The 21835-nt window shown below is 39.6% G+C and overlaps 1 protein-coding gene across 1 annotated transcript; it reads right to left on the bottom strand.

The window, feature by feature from the left end:
- Positions 1–17362: 17362 nt before the first annotated feature.
- LOC143606418 (protein PLASTID MOVEMENT IMPAIRED 15-like) lies at positions 17363–18978 on the bottom strand. The gene has a single exon (XM_077082191.1). The coding sequence runs from the start codon at positions 18976–18978 to the stop codon at positions 17773–17775; it is 1206 nt and encodes a 401-aa protein (XP_076938306.1). The 3' UTR covers positions 17363–17772.
- Between the last annotated feature and the right edge of the window lie 2857 nt (positions 18979–21835).

Below are 21835 nucleotides of genomic sequence, written 5' to 3'. Positions count from 1 at the left end.
GGTTCATCTCATGCTTTTTGCCAATTTTTACTCCGTTAGTTGTAAAATAAGTGCATAAGAAAAAAAAACAAGAATCAAGAATGTATAGATAATGCATTGGTTTTAACCTGTTGTTTCTTTGTTGATGTCGAATTAGTCTTCCATAGGAAACCTCAATGCTCTTAATAGATACTTTGGCCCGTGTTTGCATCAACTTTCGAAACAATATTTTGACCAAAACACCAATCTAACATTCATATGCTTTCTCGGACTTATAGACAAGTTACAAGTAAAACCTTTTTCTATTTTTAAGAGTTAAGACCACATTTTTCTTTTATTTTATACCATTAATTTATTTATTTGAATGTGCAACTCATTTTCTTAATTGGTATGTAACCAGTCTCACCTACAACTTTGGGTTTTGAAATGATGATATGTGCTAAGAGGTTAAATAGTGAAAGGCATGACAATTCACAAGTAGAGATATTGAGAAAATTTGCAGTTGTAGTGAAACTACAATGCACATGTTGCGCCATAATTTCTGTAACAATTGTAGGTGTTGAGAAGATCTGGTGTTGTTGAAGGCTGAGAAACTTAAGGAACCTAGATGTAGTTTATAAATGTTAATTATTGTAATATTATAGTGTTGCCAAATGTAATAATTAAAAAAAAAAGAATCCAAGTAATCGATTTTTATAATTTGCAGAGCCAAGGCCGTTTAAGTATCGCGAATGTGCGTATGATATTTATAGCTAGGACTTTAAAATCTATCTATTCTAATAAATAACTACCCAATTTTGCCATTTGTTAACTTCATAACCATCTTCACATTTTTTTTCAACATTTCAACATATGACCCGTATATTTTAAGTTATTGCAATATATGAATTCAAATTTATTTTTATTAAATGTAAATCATATTTAATTCATTCATTAATATTAATGGTGAAAGATAAGAAAATAAGGAAATATCAAAATTGAAGTTGCAGATCTATTAAAATAAATTTTAAAATCATAGGTAATTAAAATCATAGTAAACTATAACTTGTCTTTAAACTGAGATTGGAGCAGTCGTGTATAATTTTTTACATAAGATTAGTTTCAAATTTAGATTTAAAATTTTCTCATATGTATTTGAACTCAAGAAAATGTGTATTTTCTTAATTTCTCCAAACATTTTATATAAATTTTGCAAACATGAAGAATACATATTATATATATCTTGTTGTTTAGCATTAAATCATTGAAGTTGAATATTATAATTATAATCCATATGAATAACGATTTACTATATGAACTATCTATCATTTATTTATATAACTTTTTTGTGTAGTATAAATGGTTAGCAACAAGAATATCAATATTTAGTTTTTAATATTTTTCTTTCATAATGTTCTAAAAACATATATTTTATAATTTGATTTATATTTTTTTATACATTCAAATATATTTAATTTAATATGTCTTATAAGACAACTTACTTATTAAAAGCATTCAAATTTTTAAACCAAAAAATATGTTTCAATCCCTTTCCACTATTTTCTCTTTCCAAAAATCATTTAGGATACAGAAACCTATAATATCGTTTTCATCAGTTATTTACAGCATTTCAATATTAGAGTAATTTAGTAATTTTTTTTATACAAATACAACGATTTGAGGTTATGTTAGTGTTACATGTTAGGTAATACATAATTAAAGTGTTTATTAAAGTTATATTCAAAATAATAAAGCTATACACAAATTTTTTTTGAAAAAAAAAATTACTGTTAGTTGAACATGACTTTAAGGTTATTATTTCTTTGTCATTTTTCACTTATATGAAACGAAACAAATCATTTTGTTATATTTGAATTTTAGGTGTTATATGTTTCTTGATTATACAATTGTTAATTCTACTATATAAAATTAATTAAAATTTGTCATATGCAGTATATTAATAACAACAAATAATTTATCACGAACAATCAATTTCAGATTTTAAAGACTCTAAGGATGATTATATCATCAAAGTTCATGTAATCTGTTTTTTTTTTTTGGAATAAACATGTTTTTTTTAATAAACACGAGCGAATGATTTCAAATGACATAATATATATTAATTGATCAAAATGTATGACATTTTATGTGTATGAATATTTTTTGTTAGTAACATTGATATATATTATATTTTATCTAGGGTCGCGGTATGTACTTGAATAATCTTATTTGTCACACATCTAACTATACATGGCTATATCAAAAGTTATAAGCATTCATATATGTTACCTTAACAAGAGTTTATAAGCATACATGGACTAAATATTTTGATTTTTGATAAACAATGTATACCAACCAATACAATCACAAATGTAGTATACAATAAAAGTTTTGTTAATTTGTAACATATTTGTGTAATCTTATTTATGTAATTTCTGTAATTTTTATATAAATTAGTATTAACAATAAATGATGATTTTGTTGATTGTAATTCACTTCATAGTTAAAGTTTAAAATTTTCATCAATTACCCGTGTAATACACGGGGCTCAAACTAGTATATATATATATACACTTAAATGAGCATTGATGATTTGATTACACTCAAGCTCACACTTACATGCTGAAGCATTTTGAAGGGTTTCATGTATTGAATTGAATCATGGAATTATAATTGGCTTTTACTTTTAGGTCTTGATAAGTATTAAGAAGTATATGATATCTACATTTAAATTCAAGTGATGTTAATATATAATTGTAAATGAAACATTGTTAAATATTATTAATTTGTATGTAACTAGCCCCGTGTAATACACGAGTTTATAACCTAGTGTATTATATTCTAATAAGTTATCATAGTTGGTGTTTATTAAAATGATACGCTATTTTATACTTAAAAAAATTGGAGGTTACAACTTACAACTACAAACAATCTATTGGTTAACGTCGATATTACTTGTTGCCACTAAACTTCCTATAGAATTAATGTGCAACAATAAAACTATATAAATATTTGGCTTCTCTTTTATAACTTATAGGCGCTTTATATATAATTTCACAAATGAAATGTCGATCATCTCTTATTTGGTACGTACAATGGAACCATCGCTCAAAGATTTTCATTGGATGATTAAAACTTATTTTTTAAAATTTATTTACTGAATGGTTTTTACATAATATAAACTCAAGCTCAAGAACAAGTTTGGTGAGCCTTGGTTTTAAGCGATGAGATATCCCAAATTCCAAATAGTTGGACTTAAGCCTAACAAGTCCCCTCCTAGGCTGTGTATAAGCATATACAAATCAAAATTTAATCAAATTTTGGGGAAAAAATTTTCTTATAGGTGACGTATAGGGGGTATAAGGGTACATTGTGCGTGTCGCTTAGTTGCCATACAAAAACTGACAGCCACGTTACTGCTTTTAAGGTAAGGACCTATACGTTTCATATAGACTAGTACAGAGTGTATAATAGGCGGTTGAGTGTTGAATTAAAATCCTTAATGTGTAAATAATACCACCCTAAATAATATAGTCATAGGGCACAAATCGTGTAAGTTAATTCCCCTCTAGCTAACATATTATGTGGTTTACTTTTATAATGTAAGTAACTATATCATGTGTAAACAAGAAAACTATTAAATCCTAATTATTCTTTTGCACTTTATAATTCTTTTGTGGAAGTTGAAAATTCTTTAAAAGTATACTAAAATAGTCTCTACGTCGATGGTTCCATCTTTAAAATATCATTAGCTTAATCAAAAGGTTTCCATTGATTTGAAAGCTTCGAAATGACTGGTTATCTTACTATTTTACTATACTAATAAACAAAAATAATGATGCATAGTTGTCCTAATTACATTCATCATAACATAAAATTATCTTCTAATCTCTTTTCTCCTTAATCTATGTTATTCATGGGTAATGAGTGAAAATGGTTTGACCCATAAGTTCAACATCTTCAATATGTTTCAACATATTATGTACACATTAATGACAATTTAAAACAATTTAATTTCTAATTAAAATATAATTATGCTCCATGTGTATCTTATCTTACTTTTCTTTAAAGAATCTTACTTATCTTACTTTTCTTTATATAATTATGCTCCATGTGTATCTTATCTTACTTTTCTTTAATTATGCTCCATGTTAATTCAGTTTTAATTATGCAAAGCTTCTCAATTAATAAGTAATATTTGAAGTGTGTGTGATAATATTATACTTAATCTATAAATTTCAAAGAAAATCATTAAATTACTTATGATTAAATATCTAAATTTTATTTATTTGACAAATCCCGTATAATACACGGGTTCAAAAACTAGTACATGTGTATACATGTATCATTAGATAACAACACACACTTAACATACATATATTAAATAATAACTTTAAACAAAAGGCAAAGCATTTGTCTAGTTTAGGGTTTCCAAATTATTTCCAAAAAAAGTCAAAAAATTGATATTAAAGATTCCTAAAAATCTTCATCGTATCACCTGATCTGATCATCAGTCCCAACGACGACTAATAAAAGTATTTATGGTATCAAAGTTGATTAATTCTTATTGATCATGAACCCTATATAGAGATTATAATACACCAATAGAGGATAGCTGATGATAGGATTAGGATGTTTAAACATTTTGGCTATGATACACCATAAGAGTGTTAAGGTATCAAATTTGAATAATTTTCATTGATCATGAACCCTCTTAATTTATATAGATATAAATTATAGGGTAGAGATATTGTACGCTAATGCCTTAACGTACGAGAGGTATGCGAGACATTCAAAGGCAAAAACCTAAAACGCTCAGCCAAAAACCTAAAACGCTCAGAAAACGTTCAAAAAACGGTCTTCGTGAAAAAAGTAAAAAATTGATCGATTAACGATTCAAAACTGTTTTTTTCGGTTAACCAATGATTAATTGGTATGTATTGACGATTCCGAGATGTTGAGATGTGATTTCATGAATCGATTCGTGAAAAACGGGATTCACGTATGTTAATGTACGTTAAGGATTAGTGTATTGGATCTTTTCACTGTAATTATAATACCCCAATATGAAATACATATGAAATAGATGCAACATAATTATCAAACATAATCATGAGCTAAATAGACTACTCTAATAGTAGTTAATACCCACGCTTAATTTAATTAATACCAAAATAATAATACAAATATTGTTTTAATGTTACATAATACAAACAATCATATTTAAGTTTAATTATCAAAAGATTTGATGATTTGTTGTCGGATTTGATGCCTAGGGAAAGCGTTCTACAACGGATCAATTGGACCAAACAGTGAAGTATATCAAACACATGCAGGAAAACATCAAAGTGTTAGGTGTCAAAAGAGATCATCTCAAGAACTTAATGTCAATGAATAGTTATACTAATAATGATAGCTTAAACAATTTTCTCCCAAATACAGTTGTCGTCGATAGTTGCAATGGGGGATTCTAGATTTTGATCAATGGTTGTTCAATTCAAGATGGGTTCCTCCTTTCGAGAGTGTTAAAACACACTTGTCGAAGAAGGACTTAACATTATAACTTGCACTTCAACTAGAGCAAGCGAACGGTTACTTCATACCATCCAATCTGAGGTAAGTTTCTTACGAACACAATAACTAATTCCTTTAAATTCCTAGGCATTATGTGAAACGAACACGCCCTTAAATATTAATTAAACAGATTATATATTCATATGTGGTCTACTTTCTAGTTTTATAAACATATAATAAATAGAGTTTAGGCCAGGTTTTACAGTATGGACCCCACTTAACTCATCATCAGTTCTTGCAGGCGAATAATCAAGCTTCAATTGATCCCTCATTGTTGCAACAAAGATTAGTAGGCATAGTCAATAATAGGTAGACTTCAAATTGCGAGTGACCATACTTATAATACCTTTGATAAATTTTTATTTGCATGCATGGGACTCAACTTTAGATGTTGCAATCACTATTTTCTTTTTCTTTCGGTTTTTGTGTTCGAATATTAGTATGTTTAATCGATCTATTACATTGTATGAGTTCATTTTGTAACTCAACTTGGTTGGTTTCTGTAAAATTATACACTTAAAATAATATGTATATTTAAATGCTTTATAAAACTAGTTATATGTACTTATAACTATTTGTTTAGAGTACAAAATTATATATCTTATTGAAAGGATGTTTTATAGGAATGAAAATTTGCTAACATATTTGATCATGACCGGTTGGCATGCGCTGGATGAGGTCAAAAGATGGCGACCCAATGGTGTTGATTAGTTCCCTGGGCACGAACCCTATCGCAGTATCTACGGCCTCCCTTGTTACATCCACAACCACACACTCTCGCTGCTGATATACAGGGACGAGTCGACTGAGCATCCTAAAGAGAGAATGAATTGTCGTCTTGTTGATCATCCCTCGTTCGAAACAGTGGAACCGCCGATAAAAAGATCTTCATCGTTGGGTGTTTACTGATTAAAACTTAATTATTAGATTTACTTATGTTTAATGGTTATTACGTAATACAAATTTTTAAATCATGTTAAAACAAGTTTGGTGAACCTTGGCCTAGTAGGCTATAACTGATGAGATATCCTCAATTCCTCATAGTGAGATTTAGCTTAACATGTGAGGCCCAGCCCACATGAGCCCAACCTGCATTGTAACTTGTTAAAAAGAGGAAACATGTCACATCATAAGAGATGTTCGTCTGAATTGGATATATTTTCTTCTCATAACTTTAACCTTATAAGGTTGTGTGTAGTAGAGAAACCATAAAATGGGGCGTTGAAGAGGTAGGTCCCAGCAGAGCCCAGTTGGACCCGCAAGACTCACCTTGAAAAGGGACGTCTGCGCAGAAACCAACTGGATCCGCAGGACCAACCATGCTCAGAGACGTGACGTCCTTACGCGCAGTACGCAAGCTGTTCCCGCAGGAAATGCCTCCCAATGGTGAAGGACTCCGCCTGTTCCCGCAGCTTCGGATACAAGCCATCAGGGAAGGCCACCCGCTCAGCAAGGCTACACGCACAAGGCACTTAGCTCTCAATCACTCAGTGTCACCTGAAGGAATGAGCAAAGCCGGGGACAATCCCGCACAAAGGCGGGAGGGGGAATACTCCCGCCCATAAGCCAGTCCGTACGATACGGGAAGATCTTCTGTACTGTACCTGACGAGGTATGGGCAAAAGATCTGACTAAAGATACGACAGCTTATTGACAACAGTATGGCGAGCAGCATGCTCCTGTACTGTATGTCACTATTAGCCGCTGCCTACTCACCAACTCCTGTCATACCACATGCATAGCCAGCAGTTGGTGGAAAAGGAATAGTACACAGCAGGCCTGGTCACTATCAGCCGCTGCCTACCCACCAACTACCAGCAGGGCACGTGCGTAGGCCACAGTTGGTAGAACAGGAATACTATTCAGCAGGCCACACCTCCTTGGAAACCTACCTTCGGCTATAAATACCACAAATGGTATGATCATCTCATCTTATCATATCTTATCACATTATCATCATATTATACCTGATATCTGCTCTAGCAATCTCTTAATATACATTTATATTTAAAGAGCAATCTAGTCTGATTCTCACGCCGGAGGGTGGTCACAAGGAGGAACCCCCCCCCCCCCCCTTCTCAGTGACAAGCTCACGGTGTCTGTTTTGCAGGTTATCAGAAGAACCATCTTTTCTGGGTCTAACCCCTCGTGGGAAACATCTATCTAACCCCCAGGTTACCCGTAATCTGCCCGGGGTCCGGTTTGTTTCTTCATTGGCGCCATCCGTGCATAAAAGCTAGAACTTCATTTTTCTCCAGTTTTTTCAAACTTCTGGAAAGATAGTTAAAGAAACTCCGGTAACCACAACCCCAGCTACTGGGGGAAATACCGGCTACACAGTTTTTACAAACACTACCCCGGTTACCCAAGCCGGGGCAAGTGAAGTAAATTTTACGAACACTACCCCAGCTACCCAAGCTGGGGCAAGTGCAGTAAATAATCGCTCACTGGGAATCACCGATACCCAGTTAGAAAAACGAACAAGACTCCCCCGCCAAACACTCGATGAAGTCAAGGCATGGGCGGAGGCACGTCAGAAGGAATTCCAAGCTGAGTTGGACGAACGCTTGCGTTCCGTCCAACAGGCTGACGAATTCGAAGAATACTTGGACGATGACTCGGAGGAGTCCGACTCCGACGCGAACCCTCGCCATAGGGCAAAAGGGAAGCGTAAGGAAACGGACTCCCAACCGAGAAGGCATTTTGGAGAAGTCTTCAAACCAAAAAACACAGGTGGAAGTCCACGTGACTTCTCCAAAACATTCAGACCAAATGTTGCAAATGCAGGAACGTCCAAATTTGCAAGGGACATTGCAGAAGCAATTGCCCCAAAAAGTGCCAAACAAATGTCCAGCATAGGCACATATGATGGTATATCCGACCCAGATGATCATTTGAACAGATTCATAGCGGGGGCAACCGTCAGTAGTTGGACGGAACCCACGTGGTGTTACATGTTCCAAATGACGCTTGTCGGGGCTGCTAGAGCGTGGTTCGATCGTCTACCGGTCAACCACATCTACGACTGGGCTGACTTCCAACAGAAGTTTAGCCAACACTTCAGCCAACAACGAAAGTATACCGAGGAGCAATGGACAATCCTCAAGTGCATTCGAGAAAAAGATGAATCTTTGCTAGACTTCATCACTCGCTTCAACTCAAAGAAGCTAAGTCTGGGTAATATCAGCGAAGATCTTGTTCGCGCTGCCTTTATCCAGGGCGCGAACGACCCAGAGCTCATCCGCACCTTAACGGGTAAAGATGGCATGCCATCCACATGGGATGCCATCATGACAGCAGCTAAACGCTTTGCGGAAACGGAGAAGCAACTGGGTAGAGATCTCCCACAGAGCACAAACCTCTACACCCAGAAAACAAGAGAAGACAACGTCCTTACCGCCCGATTAAACAAAAAGCGGAAGCTAGGCATTTGGCAGTCAAGGGTAAACTTTGACACCTCATCCGGCTTGCAGCATCGGTTAGGCGGAAGGGATAACGTACAGTCAAACAAGAACTCCAGATGGACGCCGCTCACCAAAAGCGTCACCGAGATATTCGCTACTGAGGAGCTCCCATGGCCAAAGCCTCAAATAATCCGACATCGTCACAATGCTGATCGGAGCAAATACTGTGACTTTCACAGGACAAAAGGCCACAACATCGAAGAATGCATAGACGTAAAGGACATGGTCGAAGCATTTGTCAGAGATGGGACGCTCGCGCACCTCGTGGCGCAATGAACGCTGAGCAGGCTGATGCGTGTAGAACCCCAGCTGGGGAAAACACGAATAAAATTCCAGCTTCAATGTGGAGACTACATGCTGCGTAAAGAACGAGATCCCGAACCAGGTGCGTATCGGCTCGATGGCACTCCCATCCCAACAACATGGAAGGGAGCTCAATTACACAGTTTGCATGTAAATCAATTCCAAATTTGTAAAGAAAAGGCCCAGAGCCACTTCTAATGGAAATGATTCTCCTTAGAACATCGACGCTGATGATTTTACATTTATACTTTATGAACTATCAACACTGATGCCGGTTTTCACCGCATACATAAGTGTGAGTCGTTGCATGGGGAAGGCGGCAAAACCCGCATAAACCCAAAAAACGACAAACCTTCACGCAGGTCAGTTGAAGGGGAAAAGTTCAGTTATCCCATTAAATGAAAGTGCCGGTCTATCCGCATGAATCATGATAGAGGAAACTGAACACTAACCTATTAACAACCGCGCGTCGAACGGTTAATTTATTCAACACGGATATGCCGGTTTTCACCGCATACATAAGTGTGAGTCGTTGCATGGGGAAGGCGGCAAAACCCGCATAAACCCAAAAAACGGCAAACCTTCACGCAGGTCAGTTGAAGGGGAAAAGTTCAGTCATCCTACTAAATGAAAGTGCCGGTCTATCCGCATGAATCATGAGAGGAAACTGAACACTAACCTATTGACAACCGCGCGTCGAACGGTTCAAAACAGAATTTCTAACAAAAGGATGAGGAAAACCTACACGCAGGTCAGATATAGGTAAAGTTTAGCCATCCTACTAAGTGCAAGTGACGGTCCTACCCGCACAATCACGAAAGAGGAAGCAAAACTTCACACCTATTATCTACCACGTTCAAAGGTTAACTTATCCTCAAAAAAGGATGAGGAAAACCTACACGCAGGTCAGATATAGGTAAAGTTTAGCCATCCTACTAAGTGCAAGTGACGGTCCTACCCGCACAATCACGAAAGAGGAAGCAAAACTTCACACCTATTTACCACGTTCAAAGGTTAACTTATCCTCAAAAAAGGATGAGGAAAACTTACACGCAGGTCACATATAGGTAAAGTTTAGCCATCCTACTAAGTGCAAGTGATGGTCATACCCGCACAATCACGAAAGAGGAAGCAAAACTTCACACCTATTATCTACCACGTTCAAAGGTTAACTTATCCTCAAAATAGATGAGGAAAACCTCCACGCAGGTCGGATATAGGTAAAGTTTAGCCATCCTACTAAGTGCAAGTGACGGTCATACCCGCACAATCACGAAAGAGGAAGCAAAACTTCAACCTATTATCTACCACGTTCAAAGGTTAACTTATTCTACACTTAGAAAATTGCTAATTTAAACTAAAGTATGCAAGTCATAACGTTTATAAAGCAAGGAATCCAGAGAAAGTAGCGGTCTTACCCGCACAAAGATTTATATTTCATAATATTCATTACAAGAATGGTCGGGTAACTACCCGCCTACAAGAAAATAAATCTATACAAGCTAAATCTATCCTAGCAGTGGGAAGGGATCTTCAGGATCAGGCTTCAGGGCCACTTCCACTTGGACCAGCACCGTCAGTAGAGCGTGGCAGTTCAAGGAAAGCTTTAAGGATAGCTAGCCCATCATCAGCAGCAGCAACTTGATTCACCTTCTCCACCACCGGATGCGGGAAGGCGGCGTACTGATTCACTGCTTGGTCGTAAACAGCTTCAGTATTAACATTATACAAAGGGAAGTTGGAAGGCGGGATGCCTTTCTCAACGAACCCTAGACCAAGCAGGAAGCCGGCCTTTTCCACATCCTCATGAGAAGCGTTGAGGGTTGCGCTCATAGCATCATCATAAGAGGTCTCTGAGAAGACCCGATGCACAACCTACAAGAAAATATACAAGTATCAAAACCTTTTCTATCTACAAAGAAAAGCGTAAAGAAATGAAAGGCATACCTGAGACAACGCTTCTCGAAGAAGCCATTCTTTGGCAACCAGAGCTTCTTGGAGGGCAGCTTGAGCTTCGTTACGGGCGCGTTCGGCTTCACTCTTGTTGAGGTTGGCAAACAACACTTCTTTAGCCGCAGCCTCTTCGACGCCCTTTAGCTTCCGCTCAGTATGGTCAAGCACCCCCCTCTGGTCCAAGATCTCCTGGAGCTTTTTGGCGTCTTCCATCGCCAAGGCATCATGAGCCTGCTGGAGAGCCTCTAATTTGGCTTTAAGCTCTTCATTCTCCACGCGTAGAGGCTCAGCAACAGCTTCAGCCTTGGTTGCCCTCTCGGTTGCGTTCCTTGCAGTTTCCTTAGCCAGCCGAAGCTGTTCATTAACAGCTTGGGCAGCCTTGGAACGGGCCTCGAGTCGAGCCTGAACTTCAACCTCGAGGGCCTTGAAGGCCTTCTCCTTTTCCGCAGCCACTGCGGAAAGCCTTTGGTTCTCCTCCCGGACAGCCCGCGCCTGAGCCACTTTTTTAAGGCGAGCTGCTTTTAACTTGTCGTTTTCACGACAAAGCAGCTCGATGCGCGGCTGCATCCGAGCCAGGAGAACCCGAAGCTCATTGGTTAGCCTACCCTCCTGGTAGCTAGCCATGGCTTCCCCCAACGCACCACTGGGAGCAGCGTGACGAGCCCATTCCACGCACTCCACAGGGGTGCGAAGGGTTGTTCCTCGGCGAATGTTCCATCGTGGAACATACACTTCATTGGAATCTGACACTGCAAAAAACATAAAGCAGTTAGGAAAAGATGATAAAAAAATATATATATATATAAAATGGGCCAAAACAACCCTACGCACCTGTAGGGTCAATTACAGGCCGATAGCCGCCAAACCCATCACCTGAACCCAAGGGAAATCCATCCAAGAGGTCAGGCAGATGGGAAGGAGGCAGAGGTTGGCGGAAAGCCCCATGCATACCTGACGGATCGGCCGTCGTTGCCGATGACGGAGGCATGGTAGAAGCCGCCGCGGTCGCCGCCGCGGAATCCGCAGCAAAAGTAACCGCCGGCTCGGTGAAAGATGCGGTAAAAATAGCACTCACAGCCGGCGGTGACGTCATCACAGCTGGAACAGTCGGCTCAAAGGAGTGAGCAACTGAACCAGCGGAAGCAGGCGCAGGCGCCTGGGTCGTCGCCTCAGGTAGGCTGACCGGGCCTACCGTCATTGGCGGGGAGGTACTCCTCTGCGCTCCACCCTGGAATGCGTCAACATCCACGCCTGCACAAAGAAAATAAGTGTTAATGATATTAAGCTATGAAGTTAAAAAGATAAAGGAAGTTTGTACTTACGGGTTTTCTTGAGCCTAAATGTACGGACAGGCGGGGATGAACCCGATGGAGCCGGCCTCTTCACGCCGCTCCTGGGCTCTTCGGTGACAGTTGTCACAGCCTCCGGAATGGTAGTCTTATCACCACCGGGATTCCCCGCCACCTCTTCGCTCTCGGTCTCCGAATCAGACCGAGGCGCCGGATCGGCAGTGGAGGCCACCTTCTCCTTCCCCTTCCCGCCGGCAGCCTTCTTCTTCCGCACCAACGGAGGTTGGCGGAAAGCCCCATGCATACCTGACGGATCGGCCGTCGTTGCCGATGACGGAGGCATGGTAGAAGCCGCCGCGGTCGCCGCCGCGGAATCCGCAGCAAAAGTAACCGCCGGCTCGGTGAAAGATGCGGTAAAAATAGCACTCACAGCCGGCGGTGACGTCATCACAGCTGGAACAGTCGGCTCAAAGGAGTGAGCAACTGAACCAGCGGAAGCAGGCGCAGGCGCCTGGGTCGTCGCCTCAGGTAGGCTGACCGGGCCTACCGTCATTGGCGGGGAGGTACTCCTCTGCGCTCCACCCTGGAATGCGTCAACATCCACGCCTGCACAAAGAAAATAAGTGTTAATGATATTAAGCTATGAAGTTAAAAAGATAAAGGAAGTTTGTACTTACGGGTTTTCTTGAGCCTAAATGTACGGACAGGCGGGGATGAACCCGATGGAGCCGGCCTCTTCACGCCGCTCCTGGGCTCTTCGGTGACAGTTGTCACAGCCTCCGGAATGGTAGTCTTATCACCACCGGGATTCCCCGCCACCTCTTCGCTCTCGGTCTCCGAATCAGACCGAGGCGCCGGATCGGCAGTGGAGGCCACCTTCTCCTTCCCCTTCCCGCCGGCAGCCTTCTTCTTCCGCACCAACGGAGGACCATCTGCGGATTCCTCATCAGAACATACGATTAAAGGAATTCCAGAAGAGGTTTCAACATTGAGGGGTCGAGGGTCGAATAGCGCCTTACCTGGCCGCCTGGCGCTAAGGATCTCATGGCTTAGCGGATAGACCTCCACGAATCGATCCGCCGTTTGTTCTAGGATGGGCAACTCGTTCTCGTCTAGAGCGCGAGTACCCATCCGAGCGGGACCGTCAGCCTCCCGCGGGTTCAGGAGCGACTGCAAGTCGTTCCCCTCTGAAATAAACAGGAAAAAAGTTAGAAGAGATTCTAAATCAACAAAAAGAAACAAAGCATACCGTAAGGAACAGAGTTCGAACCGTATTCGAGGACGATTGGGATCTTATGCGCATCCGCCTCCTTCCACACCCGGCTCATCCCCAGCATCACCATCCCGGACTCCGCAAACCGGTAAACCGGAGATTGGACTCGGGATATCTTCGAAAACCATTCCGCCTCCTCGTAGTTGGAGGCGTGAAGGCTGGGAAGTGCTTGCCCGTTCTTGAATTTCATGGCAAGGGGGATGGCGCGAGCGGAGATGTAGAAGAACTCCCGCTTCCACGAGCGAAGACTGCGCTCGGTTGCGCAGATCTTCAAACCCTTAATCCGGGTTATCAATGTATACCACCCCTGGATGCACCTCCAAGTGTAGAAGGTCATCAGGCGGTCAACATAGGGCTCAATGCCCAGTATCCGGCAAACCCACTCGAAGTGGCGAACCTTGGCAATCGCCATCGGATGCACCTCGGTCAGGTGCACACCGTGCCTCTCCAGGACACGGAAAACAAACTTTGTCAATGGGAACCTAAGATTCCCATAAACAAAGAATGCAGCATAAACCCCGATCTTGCCTCTGGGGGCATCATACACCGTCTGGTGGGGTTCAGGAAACTCAGGCTCGAGAGATTCGAGCATGAACTTCCTGACGATGTACTGATACAGATCGCCAGGCAGAGCACACTGGCACTCGCCAGCAGTACTCTTGTCATCGGCTGTAGATTCGAGATCACGAGACGACATCTTGCAAAAAGAAAGAAGAAAACGATTTCAAGAGAATGCTCGACTGAAAGATGAGTATTCGCCGGAAATCGTTCTTAAGATGAAGAGAAGAGTGAAAGTGTGGATTGCAAAGGACCCTCTCCCCCTTTATATACTAATCGCAATTAATGCGATGAAATTAATGCGGAAGAGAGAGAAATCGAAGGTGCAATGAAACTATGACACGTGGCAAAGAGCAAGCTGGCAACAGCTGTTGACAGGACGCATACCATTAATTTCGCGGCCACGCGCCCGAAAAATCGCGCCCACGCGCCTGAAAAAGCGTCTGGAATGACCATGTACTGTCACGTCACCATAACTTCCTGCACGTCCTGACACAGTCAGAAGAAACCGTCGCACGACGTTTCAGAGGTTTGGACTGTTCTTATCCTTTCACCAACTCTTCGAATTTCAAAATTCAAAAAGATTCAAAAGTAAGCGGGAAAATACCCCTTACCTTGGCAACCAAGTAACCGTAAGACGGATGCGGGTACAGTGTTAAGGCAAAACTTTTCACATACCTAGCACCCGCAGGGAATTGAAGCCAAGAATAACTTGGCAACCAAGTAACCGTAAGACGGATGCGGGTACAGTGTTAAGGCAAAACCCTTCACATACCTAGCACCCGCAGGGAATTGAAGCCAAGAATACCTTGGCAACCAAGTAACCGTAAGACGGATGCGGGTACAGTGTTAAGGCAAAACCCTTCACATACCTAGCACCCGCAGGGAATTGAAGCCAAGAATAACTTGGCAACCAAGTAACCGTAAGACGGATGCGGGTACAGTGTCAAGGCAAAACCCTTCACATACCTAGCACCCGCAGGGAATTGAAGCCAAGAATAACTTGGCAACCAAGTAACCGTAAGACGGATGCGGGTACAGTGTTAAGGCAAAACCCTTCACATACCTAGCACCCGCAGGGAATTGAAGCCAAGAATACCCCGGCAACAAAGTAACTATAAGACGGGTGCGGGTACAGTGTTAAGGCAAAACCCTTCACATACCTAGCACCCGCAGGGAATTGACGCCAGGGGTACCTTGGAAGTAAAGTAACCGTAAGACGAGCGCGGGTACAGTGTTAAGGCAAAACCCTTCACATACCTAGCGCTCCGCAGGGAATTGAAACCAAGAAGGATCTTCTGGGCAATGCTTGCGGAAACGGAAATAACATCCCCGCATAGCGGGAACGTCGAGAACTACATTGTTTGAGGCTCCAGGATGGAATTGGTGGTCTTAACATAATTGATCACTATGTTCAAAACTACCAAAACCTCAGGGAGAATCCACACAAGTGGGACTCAACGCTCCTGACTTGCGAGGAGGTTACAGCCTACCCGCATCATACCCAAAGATCAAGCAGGAAACTCGGGAATTTCTGCAAGTGACAAGGACTTCCGCGGGAAGAATCCCCATGGAAAACCTTAAAAAAAACCCTTTTCAAAACCCTTTGCTTAAGTCCAAAAGTTCACCTCACTTTATTAAACACTCATGAGAAGAACATTGGACTGGGGGGACTTGAAGAGGTAGGTCCCAGCAGAGCCCAGTTGGACCCGCAAGACTCACCTTGAAAAGGGACGTCTGCCCAGAAACCAACTGGATCCGCAGGACCAACCATGCTCAGAGACGTGACGTCCTTACGCGCAGTACGCAAGCTGTTCCCGCAGGAAATGCCTCCCAATGGTGAAGGACTCCGCCTGTTCCCGCAGCTTCGGATACAAGCCATCAGGGAAGGCTACCCGCGCAGCAAGGCTACACGCACAAGGCACTTAGCTCTCAATCACTCAGTGTCACCTGAAGGAATGAGCAAAGCCGGGAACAATCCCGCACAAGGGCGGGAGGGGGAATACTCCCGCCCAAATAAGCCAGTCCGTAAGATACGGGAAGATCTTCTGTACTGTACCTGACGAGGTATGGGCAAAAGATCTGACTAAAGATACGACAGCTTATTGACAACAGTATGGCGAGCAGCATGCTCCTGTACTGTATGTCACTATTAGCCGCTGCCTACTCACCAACTACTGCCATACCACGTGCATAGCCGGCAGTTGGTGGAAAAGGAATAGTACACAGCAGGCCTGGTCACTATCAGCCGCTGCCTACCCACCAACTACCAGCAGGGCACGTGCGTAGGCCACTGTTGGTGGAACAGGAACACTGTTGCAGCCGGCCACACCTCCTTGGAAACCTACCTTCGGCTATAAATACCACAAATGGTATGACCATCTCATCTTATCATATCTTAACATATTATCATATTATACCTGATGTCTGCTCTAGCAATCTCTTAATATACATTTATATTTAAAGAGCAATCTAGTCTGATTCTCACGCCGGAGGGTGGTCACAAGGAGGAACCCCCCCCCTTCTCAGTGACAAGCTCACGGTGTCTGTTTTGCAGGTTATCAGAAGAACCATCTTTTCTGGGTCTAACCCCTCGTGGGAAACATCTATCTAACCCCCAGGTTACCCGTAATCTGCCCGGGGTCCGGTTAGTGTTTCTTCAGGCGTTTTGTGTTATGTGACGTTCAGTTAGCAAATGATGAGTTTTGGTTTTAGAGGTGTAATGGTGTTGTAGGCACTTGTAGCCCCCCCCCCCCCCCCAACACACACACACACACACACACACACACACACACATATATATATATATCACCAAGAATAAAATAATTATTTTCGCAAACCTTTCGCAGGCGACAAATAGTCATAGCTAGATTTGTACTTGTATAAACCGAATGAAAGCGAGTTAACTAGGAAATGACTCTTAACACAAATCATGCATATATTATGACGGACTAGAGTTACTGGCTTAATCAAATACGACTAAAATGTAATGTCCTGTTTGTCCAACTCTCAACACAAATTCCATCGTCTGAAACCCGATTTTAACTTCTAACTGTTTTTCTTTTAATTTTAGCAATCCGATTTCATATAAAATATAACATATAAACTAGAAAAACAATGAAAAAAAAACTATACAATTAATTAACCTAAAACAATTTCAACCTAACACTCTCAAACTCAATTACCCTATGCATCCACACACAACAATCTCAATAAACTTGCACAATGTCAACAAACCTTCACTCACTAATCCATTGGAATGCGGTTTCAAGTGACCCGAACCGACTCAACCTGAACCGAATAGAAAATCCAAAAAAGAGTGACAAGACATCCAAGCATCGAAAATTACCGACACCCATTAAAATAGTTTCTAAATTCGTCACTCACAACATTCTTCACACTAAACAAGTTTTTGCATAACTTTCTCTTTCCCCAAGGAACCCATCTTCCCCGAATACCGGGCTCCCGAAAACCGAAACTTCTGCAACTTAACCCGTTTAACACCCGCCTTGCTCCCAACTCTATACATCGATCTACGGCCCGAAGCCACAACCCGTTCCCCTAACCCGGCCCGCTCTACATCAGAGCCCGGCCCGTTTAATTTACTAATTTCTCTTTCTACCATCTCAATTTTCATCAACACCTCTCTCTCATTTGCATTCAAAGCTTCAACCCATGCTTGAGCTGCATCAATCTTCTTATCAGCAACCTCTACAGCCCGACCCGCCTTCCCCGTTAAGTACCCGTATTCAAAATCCGTTATCGTTATCATCGAAGCCGTATCTCTAGCTTCCATTGTTGCATTAATTACATTCCTTAAACTCCACAATGCTTCAAATTCTAATAATTTAATTACTTCCAATTCCTCAATTGCATCCTCTAATTCTACTTCTTTAACCCCAATTTCATTTTCAGTTTCTCGAATCTCACTTCTCGTGTTTTCGATTTCTTCGTTTAAGGAACCTTCTTCTTTGTATAATCTTTCGATTTCGGACCTTAATTGATCGAGTGTAAAGACTAAATTCGACGCAACCATGTCGGTTTTCGACTCGATAGAATTAATTGATTCTAATTTTGATTTTTCACTCAAAATCTTTGAATTTAGAACTTGAATTATTGAATCATGTACCTCCTCTGTTTTCAATAACTCCTCTGTTTCGACACGAACTCGATTTAACTCGTCTCGAATCGAATCCATTGATGTCATGAAATTAAACCCTTCTCCTTTAATAATTTCAAGTTCTTGTTTTGCATCTTCTAGTTTTTCATCTTTAACTCTCTTTACCTTCAATTCTTGTATCTCTTTGTTCATTAACTCTATAGAAGCCAAAAGTGTCAATCGTTTCGAATTCGACGCCTTTAACGCTCTATTCGCGTCTCGTTTCTCCTTCGACACGCGAGCAATATCGCGCTTAAGTTTGATCAACTCGTGTTTTGTATGTTCAAGTTCTTTTGTCACTTGTGCATATTGAGCATCTTGGTTTTTGATGGATGTTTCGGTGTCGTGCTTGCGCCAATTCGACGTCGAATTCGATTCTTGAATCATTGAAGCTAAAGCATGTAGTGCTTTTGTAGCATCTGAAAGCTTGGTTACTAGTGCTTCCATTTGGTGGTTTGTTAATCGTTATACAACCAACAGTTAGGATCAGAAACAGGGGTGAAATTGAGTTGTGAAAAACAGAGGTATTAAGGAATGAGTTTATGTGTTGTTTGAAAATGTATAGATGGAAGATTTGGATAAAATTGAAGGGATTTGAGTCATGTCTTTTGTTTTGAGAGGTGAGGATGGTAGGAGTGTAATTAAGTGGAAAACTAGGGATGAAAATGGATGTCAAACTGAAATGTTGGTGGTGTTGGAAGTTTGATCTTTCTCTCCCTCTAGTTTGGGATGTAATGTAGATATACAATTTGACAAATAATAAGAAAAATTAAAAAGAAATGTCATCTTGTACCATTAGAGATTAAATGTTGGACATGATATTATGATAAGACATGACTATGTATGATGCTAGACAAGAATACAACGTGATAACCGATCGTGTCATTTTTTTTCAAACACGAGCCTGCTCATAAACAGGTTACTCAGCACATCTAGTTTAAAGACATGATAAAGATCGCATATGTAGGAAACAAATATTCCCAAAAGTTCGTAAAATTTTTAGGTAATACATCATTCGTAACATAATTGAAAGGATGATATAACTTTTTATGTATTTTTGTTAATTGTTTTAAAAATTTTAAAATTAAAAAACTGTTAATGAAAAGTAAGTTATGTTCAAGATAAATAATTTTTTTTTTAAATGTAAACTAAGGATATGTAACTATCTCTGTTACACAATCTATACATACGGATAATATTATGGTATGAAACCAAAAATAGGAAGTAAAATCTGGTAGAGTATGTGATTGCGAATTGCAAGCTACTCCACAAAACATGTTTTATTTGTCTTTTGTTTCCATTTCATTCATGCATGTTAGTTATAACAGCTTACAATATGGGGAAAAAAAGGGTTACCTACGATCACAATGTCGAAGATAAACCACCAAATCATGCCGACACAACGGCAACCGATCACCATCATCATCACCACCACCATCATCGCCACCACCATCGTCAAAAGCCAAAGAAGAACAAACCCGAAGCTCGATTACTACACACTCTCTATTCCCATTTTAAGAAGCTAGCCAAATGTCGTGCTAGAAAAAATATACCTCTTTCCTCTTCTCGTACCAATGTGTCATCCGAAGACATTAAACGTCCCCATGGTCATTATTCGTCTTGGTTCAAGGTTGATAACATAGACGATAGTCATGACTTGTTTACGAGTTCTGATTTTGATAATTATGACGCACATTGTGACGATGGGGGATATGTTGGCGCGTTTGAATTAGGTTTAAAGACGATGTCGTTTATTGAGTATGAGAACAATGAGGATCTATTTGGTGGGGAGTGTGTGTTTGCTCCTGATTTGAATGCTAGCCATAACATGATGACGGTGTTTGAAGAAAATGGGTCTGGGTATGGGTATGGGTACGGGTCGTGCATACCCGACCCGAATATGAACTTGGATAACGGTGATGAAGGTGAGTACTTGTTAGATATGTTCGAGCTTTCTTCACAGGAAGATATGATTAATGAGTTTTTAAAGGTTAACCTTTTCGTTTGTTAAAACATGACAATTAATATTGTGACAAGAAATGATGTACTATATATGTTACAACTTACAAGTTATAACCAAACAAAAGTGCATATAAATAAAATAAAAGAAGCAAAGTTGAGATGGCCCAAAACAAGGCGAAGGCCGGCTTATAAGCCTATTATTGAACTATAGACCACTATATGAAATATTAGTTATTGGATTGTTTTATATTGTTTGTTCTAATATTTATTTATTTTTTTAATTTATATTTTTTTTTATTGTATGAAAGTTAATAATATACTTATGGTTTGATGATAAATTGTTTTACAAATAAATGAGATGTTATAATCCTGTTTAAAAACTATATGGTTTTGATAAGACCCAAAACCCGTTTATTATTTTTACTATGAAATTGGTTTTTTAATTATAAATAATATTTATGAAAATTAATAATATATTTATGGTTTGATGAGACCCAAGACCCATTTATTTTTTTACTATCAAATTGGTTTTTTAATTTAAATAATATATATATCTTTTTTAAAATAAATAAGATATTATTTTTTATTATATCCTCTTTTATAGGATTTTCACATAAATAATTTGGTGAGAATAATTTTTAATTTTGTGAGATGTTATAACCCGTTTAAGGAATATATGGGTTTGGTAAGACTCATACCCATGAATTCGGGTCAAATGCATGAGAAGCCTCCATTTAAAAATCAAGCATATCTGGTGACTCCAAAAAAAAGGAGACCACGTAGGATTTTATGTCTTCGTTTATATATATTACTTGTTTTTATCCCCGTATTACGGGGTTGTTTTATATTATTTATTTTTAATATTTATCTATTTTTTGAATTTTTATTTTTTTATTGTATGAAAGTTAATAATATGCTTATGGTTTAATATTAAATTGTTTCACAAATAAATGAGATGTTATAACCCGGTTTAAAAGCTATATGAGTTTGATGAGATCCGAGACCCGTGTATATTTTTTACTATAAAATTGTTTTTTTAATAATAAATAATATATATCTTTTTTTAAATAAATTATATATTAATTTTTGGTATATTCCTACTTTATAGGATTTTTGTATTAAATATTTGGTGAGATTAGTTTTTAATTTAATAAGATGTTATAACCCGTTTAAGAGATATCTGAGTTTGATAAGACTCATACACGTGAATTGGGTCAAATGTACGTATGAGAAACCTCCATTTAAAAATCAAGCAAATCTGGTGACTCCAAAAAATGGGAGAGGCCATATCGTGACACCTAGAATTTTTATGTTTTCGTATATATATATTATAGATAGATAG

Source organism: Bidens hawaiensis, unplaced genomic scaffold (assembly GCF_021521415.1).
Source record: "Bidens hawaiensis isolate Kalapana, Puna unplaced genomic scaffold, B.hawaiensis_p1.1 tig00074732_1, whole genome shotgun sequence".
Taxonomy (NCBI): domain Eukaryota; kingdom Viridiplantae; phylum Streptophyta; class Magnoliopsida; order Asterales; family Asteraceae; genus Bidens; species Bidens hawaiensis.
The sequence above is the reverse complement of the archived record's forward strand: the minus strand, read 5'-3'. Positions and strand labels throughout refer to the sequence as shown.

What these genes read in the sequence shown, in the direction of transcription:
- LOC143606418 (XM_077082191.1), bottom strand. Translation starts at nt 18,978, where the DNA reads ATGGAAGCACTAGTAACCAAGCTTTCAGATGCTACAAAAGCACTACAT.